This window comes from Lactuca sativa, chromosome 8 (genome assembly GCF_002870075.4).
Source record: "Lactuca sativa cultivar Salinas chromosome 8, Lsat_Salinas_v11, whole genome shotgun sequence".
Lineage (NCBI taxonomy): Eukaryota > Viridiplantae > Streptophyta > Magnoliopsida > Asterales > Asteraceae > Lactuca > Lactuca sativa.
This window is the reverse complement of record NC_056630.2, coordinates 80,764,290-80,773,602: the sequence shown is the minus strand read 5'-3', so window position 1 is coordinate 80,773,602 and position 9,313 is coordinate 80,764,290. Positions and strand designations below refer to the sequence as shown.

The 9,313-nt window shown below is 32.7% G+C and overlaps 1 protein-coding gene and 1 long non-coding RNA gene across 4 annotated transcripts; one reads left to right on the top strand and one right to left on the bottom strand.

Moving 5' to 3' along the window:
- The first annotated feature begins 2,704 nt into the window (after positions 1 to 2,704).
- LOC122195323 (uncharacterized) lies at positions 2,705 to 4,782 on the top strand. The gene is made up of 2 exons (XR_006185613.2): positions 2,705 to 3,048; positions 4,542 to 4,782. It is a non-coding gene; the product is annotated as an uncharacterized LOC122195323 (long non-coding RNA).
- Positions 4,214 to 7,976, bottom strand: LOC111896134 (transcription factor MYB124). 3 transcript variants are annotated; one of them, XM_023892152.3, is made up of 13 exons: positions 7,543 to 7,976; positions 6,922 to 7,447; positions 6,779 to 6,825; positions 6,615 to 6,671; positions 6,445 to 6,517; positions 6,158 to 6,213; positions 5,886 to 6,053; positions 5,575 to 5,747; positions 5,294 to 5,442; positions 5,034 to 5,179; positions 4,830 to 4,939; positions 4,608 to 4,741; positions 4,214 to 4,373 (listed from the first exon to the last, which is right to left on the bottom strand). In XM_023892152.3, exons 2-13 carry the CDS (start codon positions 7,030 to 7,032, stop codon positions 4,263 to 4,265), a joined length of 1,335 nt encoding a protein of 444 aa, XP_023747920.1. In that variant the 5' UTR covers positions 7,033 to 7,447; positions 7,543 to 7,976; the 3' UTR covers positions 4,214 to 4,262. The 3 variants fall into 3 exon arrangements, with proteins under 3 accessions (XP_023747920.1, XP_023747921.1, XP_023747923.1); XM_023892153.3 differs by having other exon boundaries at positions 6,922 to 7,352; XM_023892155.3 differs by having other exon boundaries at positions 5,294 to 5,439; positions 6,922 to 7,975.
- Positions 7,977 to 9,313: the final 1,337 nt, after the last annotated feature.

Below are 9,313 nucleotides of genomic sequence, written 5' to 3'. Positions count from 1 at the left end.
CTCTTTCCACTTCTTGATGGAATTACGAAAAACCTTATCAATCTTAACCCCAACATGTCAGGAATATATATATATACACCCTAATTCTCGTTTACTTGTATATAATAAAAATGTCGGAATAAATGGGTAGACGGCACCACTTTAAGACTACGACACATCTCAAAGCAACTAATTTCCCTATCACGTTGAGTTTCGGGCAAGCAATGTGTATATTATAAAAAAATGTAAAACTTCTATCAAAAAATAAACTTAGAGGAAGGTGAAGTGATAATTTTTGGGATTTGAAATAAAGACTCGCCTTCCAAACGACACCTGAGTAATCAAATAATCAGGATTAGGCAACACAATGCTGTAATTCTCCCTAAAATTGAAATCAAGCGTTGTTGTCTTGATCTTCCCAAGTTAATTACTAAAGAAATAACATCAATTGACTAGTTATCTCTGCCTTTATCGAAAAGTGTGAAAATAGAAAACGCAATGGGAAGAAGTAACAAATAGAAAACTGATATCATTTATGAGAAAAGTTACCCTATTTTATAAAGCTTAGGGAACCCCACACGTCTCACATCGAGATAGTTGGCAAAGCAAAAAAAAAAAAAAAAAAAAAAAAAAGTTCCCAACACACTCTCTCGAAATCCGAATAGTATGCCACAAAACAGCGGTCAATAGTGTACCACCGTAAACATATTAAGAGCCGAGCAACAATCCAACCAAGATATGCCAAAAACTACACCAAGTAACAGGCACTCTAAGAGAAGAAACAAAGTCAGATCCTAGCCTTGATAAAGTCGAACCCAAGTCAAGGCCGGAGCACCAAAAGCATCATGCCTAATTCCAACATGTGTCATGAGCTATCCACGATATCCTGCAAAAAGCACAAATGAACGATCACATTCTCTTCTAAAGCTCCCCCACCCACACACACACACACACACTCTCTCTCTCTCTCTCTCTCTCTCTCTCTCTCTCTCTCTCTCTCTCTCTCTCTCTCTCTCTCTCTCTCTCTCTCTCTCTCTCTCTCTCTCTCTCTCTCTCTCTCTCTCTAACTAACTAACTAACTAACCTAACCTCAAAGTGTAATCTGGGGCAACCCACATATCACACCTAACCTAGTATTTCTCTTATGATCAAATGGAGCATCCATCTCAAATGTGGAGACCCCCAACTCTCAATCCATCATATCTCAAAATCATCCCTTCGGGACTTGGTTGCATTATTTTTATATTATGAACATATTAATAAAAATACATTGATATAACTTCTAACATACTTTAAAGAGTAAATTACATGAATGGTTCCTATGGTTTAGGGTAATTTGAACGTTTGGTCCCTAACTTATTTTTTTAACTCGAAAAGTCCATACTGTTTGTTTTTGTTACGCGCTTGGTCCCTGTCATATTTAAAAAAAATTATTTTGTTCTTGATTTTTTAATTTATTTAAATAAACACACCCCAACCACACCCCCTCACATTACCGTACCTACCCTACTATTTTTTTATATTTAAATAATAGTCTTTCTAGGTAAGACATGAACCAAACACGTAGTAAAGACAAACATTAGAGACCAAACGCATAACAAAAACAAACAATAGGGACTTTCCGAATTAAAAAAATAAGTTAGGGACCAAACACGCAAATTACCCAAACCGTAAGGACCATTCATGTAATTTACTCCACTTTAAATTGTAGACATGTAAATTAATAGAAAGATAATTATGTAAACATGGCATACTTTGACATAAAATAAAATTATATCTTGATGAGATGCCTAAGGTTAAGGGTTCAAGTTTTATATAAGACATGTAAAATTTAATAATAGATTAGAGCATGTGTCAGATGTTCTTCCGAAAAAAAAAAAGTTAAATTGTAAATAACTAAATCAGGTTAATGTCTTATTATTTATTAATTATAGATAATTAATATATTTTTAAATCAGTTTTGTGTTATTCACTTTCTTTGAAAATGGCGCCACGGATGTTAACTTGAAGTGGAACAACTTGAACATCTTTCTTTTGGTGTGAAGTGACAACTAGAACTTGAAACTCTATTTTCTTTTGGATCAATGTTGTTCCTTCTAATTTCGATACGATTTTTGGAGTTATTCACTTTCATTGAAAATGACGTCATGAACGTGAAGAAAGAAGGGTGGTTGATCATGCGATATCATGTACCACTGTATGGTATATTTAGAGATTTCTAAATGATGTGGTGTTTGGAACAGGAAAGATTAAAAAAAATGAGATTGTTGATTCGATAAAAGAATTCTTTTTATTGTAGTATTATAATAGAAATAATAAATGTTAAATAAGATGGGTGAATTGGCTTCAAAATCCCATGAACTTTTTGTAATTGTTTTCTAGCTCTTTGCCCGTTGTTAATTTTATTGATGACTGGCTGTTTCAAAAAGAAAAATATTTAACATATCAAGTAGTTATTCATATGTTAGTGAATTCCATTTTTTAAAACGGTATTCTACTAAAAACAGATATAACACAAGTAAAAGCATAATGACATTAATTAGTGTAGATGGTGTTAAAAGTTTTATAGATCTTCTTGTAGATATTTGGATGCTTTACACTCATGGGGACTGGTGTGGCTGAGTGTCTGTGCACATCATTATTTAACTATTTATATTTCAAAATGTACATATCAATTATCAAATGTTTATCTAATTGTTTTATATTATATAAACTCGTGTACTCACAAAATTTAATCATTATCACGTTAGAAACAAGTTGTAGCACTAAAAATAAGTCAACAGAGAAAGTCAAAACAAATACTATAAAATTTGTACATGGTTCCTCCCCCCCTCTCTTAACATACTTTTACTTTTTAAAGATGATCATCTTTTGTCTTCCACCACCACCACCATCATCATCATCATCAAGCTGACCAACTTAAATACTCCTACAGGATCCCTCACTCCCCACCTTCTTCCCCACAACACAACCCATACTTCACACACTCACATACACACACACACTAATGCAGAAGAATCCCATGTCTCAACAACACAAAAAACAAAGTCAATCTTTCATCTTCACCAAGTAAGACTTTTCTATCCCACTCTTTTCATTCATCATTTCCTCTAATTCACTACTCTTTTTATAACTAAGAGTAAATTCCAAAAATGTTCCCTATGCTTTTTCTATTTTTACTGTATTTAGTGTAAAATTGGAACATTTTTCAATTTTGTTTCTCATCTTAATGGTTTCATATCAATTTTTGCCCACCGATTTTCAGATTTTGATCATCATTTCAAGGTTTCAGGGACCAAAATCGATAGGAAAACTAGAAATAAGGACTATAACTGAAAAAAGGTTTCAATGTTGGACTAACCATGGTAACAAACAGAAAGTAGAGGGCCCATTTTTTGTAATTACATGTATAAATAATGGGAAATGCTAGAAAAGCCCTTACATTTTGATCATTTTTTACAAATAAGTCATTATGAAAAAAATCACTAAAGCCATTTTGAAATTTTCATGAAAGATTCATAACTTTGTTATCATTATCCAACAATTTAATATAGAAAAAATGACGGAAAAGCCCTTATATTTTATACCTTTTTACATGCTTTGTGTAAGGTCCAAATAAAAAAGTTACAAATTAGAAATGGTTTTTATGAAAGATTTACAAATCTTAAAAACGGCTTTAGTGACTTTTTTTTCATAAGGGCTTTTCTATAAAACATCTAAAACTTAAGGGGTTTTCTAGCATTTGCCTATAAGTAATTAGTTGAATCAGAATAAAAGAAAACATAGAAAACACAAAGATTCTGCACACAAGAACCATATAATATATATATATATATATATTATAGATTACATTCTCTAAAACCAATCATTGTAAGTTATACATTACAATAAAAATTTTAAGAATAAAAAAAAAGAAAAAAAGAAACAAAGAACAGGAGTCCAATTGGGTGGTTGATCCTCCTTCACTCTCTTTTATACTTTTACTACCTTCCCCCCTCTTTTAACCGTATAAATGGGGGGTATATTTGTAATTACACTCTCCAAAGACTAAGTAAAATTATCTTCTGTACAGAATTTGGCATGTTTTGAGGCCAAATAGTTATGAGGTCAATATCGAACACCTAAAACTCGATACCCTCCAAAATCACACACACAAAATTGAGACATTTTTACCCCTCAACTCAAGAATGTACCTCAACATTCTTGCTTTCAAGGCATAAAGCAAATCTTGATCAAATCTTTTTTTTTTTTTTTTTTTTTTTTTTTTTTTTAAAATTTTTTTTTTAAAGACAATGAAGAAGGGCCCTTTTGCAGGGTGGATGTTGTGAAGTTCTTGTGCTTGAATTAGGAGGTGTCATTTCCATTCCAAGTGTTTTTAGTAGAAAATGTCTTTCCTGAAAAACCCAAATAAATAAATAAATAAATAAATTTACCATTTTGACCCTATATAATAAATCAAAATGTCTTCAAGTTTTATTGTTTGATTTGATGAAATAAGGTATTAGTTGGTTAAAAGTATAATGTTTTTTTCAATATAGCTTACCCTTTGATTGATGTCACAGGATGTGATTTAAGTGGAAGATTAAGGTATGAGAAGGGCAAAAACGTAAAATGGTTAATGTACTTACACTTTCTGAAAATTGTGGGCTTGGAATCCCTGCAGCCATTGATCTAAACAATGGAGTTACTTGAAGTGGAGAATTGAATTCTGAATTTGGCAATGCAACATCATTGTTGAATTCATCACAAGATTGTAAAATATCTGTAATTCAAACAAATATATATATTTGTTATTATTATCAATATGATGTTTAATTATAGGTAAAATTACAAAAAAGGACATAATTTACCTTGATTGATTCCCTCATCAGATGTTATCATATTTACATCACCAACAATATTACTTGACCCTGTGCTATACTCAGAGCTGTCTGGTGATGCCTGATATAAATCAGGCTGCCTACAGAAATTCAAATTTTTTAAAAAAATTTAGAGATTTTATTTTTAAGAAATAAAAAAAATGAACTTTAGTTTCTATTTATTAATTATATTACCTCCAGTAATCATGACTACTCCCATTGTTACAACTTCTCATGTCATCAACCAAATCTTTAAAATTCTCAAGTCGAAAATCCATGTCAGCAATGTTGAATCCAAGATTCTCACTTTCTTTACTGTTCTTAAGAAAATTCTGAACAACCTGATTGTTGTATATCATTTCATGTTACCAATCATAATACAAACACAAGATTTATATTTCTTGCATTTAACCAATAAACAAATTGTTGTTAAGAAAAAAAAAAGCAGTTTTCACCTTCCAAGCATTTTCAAAACTTTGATCTGTTTTCTCTGTATGAACTTTAAGTGCAAGAGAGCTAAGAAGCTCTGCTTGTTGCATTAAAGCAATAATCTTTGGATCATCTTTCTTGAGAAATGTTCCTTCACCCATGTTACAACTACCTGCTTTTATCAAGAATATCCAACTTTTTTTTTAGCTTTTTTAACAAGTACAAGATTCATAACTTGTACAACTCACTTTATCTTTTATTACATTTTGATTTGTGTATGTATGTGTGTGTGTTTTTGTAAAATTACCATCTTTTGAGACCTCCTTATTGATGCCATGAAGTTGAGTTGTTGAGAGATCAATGTTGTGAGCAAGAACTGCAAATGGAGGTCTTAGTTGATGATGACCCGTAGTTGTACAATTACCATTATACCCTTCTTCAATATTACAATCTTCCATCATACCTCCAACTTCTTTCCTCCTAAACCACAACAACGATTTTAACTTTTAATCTTAAAAGTTAAAAGTTCAAATAGTAGGTTGACCTGACCTGACCTACCTGACACATGACACAGGTCAGGTCAGGTCAACCTGCTATAGGTATGTGAAAGGAACATACCGAATCTTCAAAGGAGGCATTGAAGTTTCAAACTTTTGTACATCATGAAACATGATTCTTTTATTGTTTGCATTGATGTAAGAAACATTGTTTTCTTTTGCTAATGCTTCATGTTTTGCTCTCTTCTTACACAAAGTGGAGAACCGATTCTTCACAGCATTATCAGTCCTGTTTTTCATGTATGAAAAAACAAAGAAAGTTACTTTTTTTAATTGTTTTTTTAAGTTCTTCAATACAAAATTAAAAAATATATATATAAATTAAATCTTTACCTTCCTGAAACCACTTTTGCTATTTCAGTCCATCTGTTGCCAAATATCCTCTGAGCCTGCATAGATTAGCTCATTACTGTAATGGAAAAACTAAGTAATTTAGCACCTCAAAAAAAGTGATCTTGATTCTTGAAATTCCATCATAGAAATTATCATGGATCTTTTTCTTTATTGTTATTTAACTTATTATTGTATGTATGCTGTTTGGCTTATGATAAATGGGACACAAAGATGATTTTATGGTTGAAGAAACCAACCAAGGGGTATTTTTGTAAATTTTCTTTTACCTCGCATAAGAGCATGTCTTCCTCTGGTGACCATCCTCCTTTCTTGAAATCAGAATTCAGATAAGTGAACCATCTGCATTCATGAAGTTGTATCCAAATTCAGTTTTAGCAAAAAATGATATAAAAATTAGAGTTTTCCTTTTCATTTTTCAAATACTTTTGAGATTTACCTTCTTCTGCATTGTCTGGTTGTTTTATCCTTGAACTTTGATGCAATAATTGTCCAACTACACATGACATGATAACAGTTTCATTAATCTGATTGATTCTTATACTTATATAATCAAACAACTTGAGATGAGAGGATAAAGGAAAGAGAATATCGGAATCATACTTGTCAGTTCCATGGATACTGATTTGCTCTCTTAATATTTCATCCTCCTGAATACGAAGTAATCAATCGTTAAGTTAAGTCCTCAACAGATCACGAAAAAAGAATGAAGATCAGAAGATGAATCAGGAAAGATGAAAGTGAACCTCTTGTGACCAAGAAACTATATGCCTCTCTTTCTGCTTCAGAGCTTCACCACCACCATTGTTGTTGTTGTTATGATCAGAATCGCAAACTTTCGTCTTCATATTCAGCATCGATTAATGACAACACGACCTCTCTCTTTATCTAGAAAATTAAGTTCTCGCATGCTAAAGTGAGAGAGACTCTTTTGGCGTTTATGTATGGTGGATTGTCTGTCAACTGGGTTGTGTTGTGTTGTTATATAAATTTTAAAATTGAAAAAAGGGTAATAAAGAGAGGCAAAAGGAACTCCGAATTCCCCTCTTTTCAATGGAAAAACAACTTTACGAGTTACTTCTTACTTCAAACGGAACGCATAGAACTAAACGCCAACGCCATGCGTCGAATTTGCCTTGGATTCGAAACTTTTTGAATGAATCAAAAAATCAAACACCTTTGACGCAAACAGAATCCAGAATTAGAACAACTCGAAAGCTGAAAACACTTGATTAAGCTAACTGATTAAAATAATGCAAAGGGGAACAATCTCTGCCATTGGGAATCACGATCACAAACAGAAAAAAGAAAAGAAAATCAATAGCGCAACAAAAGAATGAAAACCCACGAAACTAACTATTCACTACCTTTTCGTAAGGTATATCTCGATAATCGCGAACTATGATTGCCCGTAGATCTGAGAGTTTGAGCCTACAGTTTATACGATCGAGGAACAGTAGATAGTGACGAAAGAATTTAGTGAATTGATAATAATTGATCCAATTGTTAGAACGGAACGTTGTGGTTGTGGGGGTGGCGTTTTGGGAGGGCGGGTACAAAGAGTAGTTTGAAAAAAACAATACAACACTGAAATCCACGAGAGAGAAGTTATAATTAATTGGGATGATGATGGAGTACACGACTTGATAGCTCCACGCCCGCCATACACACACTAGTGTGTGTGATTTTTAAACCAAACATGATGACATTCGTGACTCAACTACATCACCAAGATGAATACAGTAGCTCCATTTCAATTGGTTACGCTCTTGAGGTGGTGGTGTGAGTGTGATCAATCATGTGGGTGTGTGTGATATTGTGTAAATGTGGATTTTTCAAATTTTGTTCATTTTACATTTTAACCCTCTCACTTTTTAAATTTTCAAAAGGAGGGATTTGATTAAAAAAAAACTACTCTTAAATTCTTAATTGATATTGTTCATCTTTAGGTAGGATAAAGCTTTGACATCAAACGAACAATGGTTTTTAGTTGTACTCGCTTCTATCAAGTTTTATCAACTAAATTGTTCATGAGCTTAAAGCTTAGATTTGACATATATTTTGTCTTTCATTGTTTTCTTTATAATTGTCTTCGTCTTAAAATGATATCTTTCAAATTGCTTTCGTTTTAAAATAATAGCATGGATGACATAAAGTGTAGGAAAGCAAGAGCAAAAGAACTCGTATACAAAGTGGACCGAAAAAAAAAGAACACCGATGAAAATTGGACTATTATAGATGCTTTCATACACGACTTTTGTTCCAAGAGAGTTCTTGATGTCAAAGAACTATCTTTGAGTTGTGTTTTGTTGTTTGAAGTAAGACAACACTTCAAATTTCACAAAACAATAATCGCAAAGTCTTCTAGAGACAATACCTAATACATAATTATCTAGATACAAACAAGTACCTAACACCGCAAGGAAAAGTGCAATGTCTTAAAACATCCATATTTATTCAATATACACATGATTTTATTGTAACATTCAAATTTTTGAGGTACATAATTTCAAGAATCCTTTTCTAGCCTTTGGAAGAAGTCACGACGTGAGCAATGCCTCTCACGTCGTGAGCCAGACTTGACTAGTTGACCCGTATTCCTTGAGTCTCACGACATGAGTCATTGTTGATCACGACATGAGAGCGGTCTGATGACCTAATTTCTTAGTATTTAATGGAATGATAGGGCTAAGGTTGTCCACCCTCATCATCCCTCACTCTTCAAGCCTCCAGAAACCCTAATCACAACCCTCCTTGAAGTCCTTAGCCATTTGTTGGTGCATTTTCTAGCTTAAAGAATGAGTGAATAAGAGGAAAAAAAAGTGTTCTAGTGGAGTGGGAAAAATAGCATCATCATCATCATCATCATCATCTCTTCTTGTTGTTGGACCTTTGTAAGTGCCTAAGGTTGAAACTTTATTGTATATTTTGGATAGATCTAGGGCTTTATCTATTATTCTTCATGTTTAAGCATGCTTGAGTGAAGTAAATCTATAAAGTTAGCAATTCTATGGATTCTAAGGGTTCCTTGATCATCATATAGTCAAGATCTGGATGTTAGTGAAGTATAAGAGCCATGCATGAGAGTTTGGTGCATATTTTTCAACTTTGACCTAAAATAGATCGGGACATGAATGG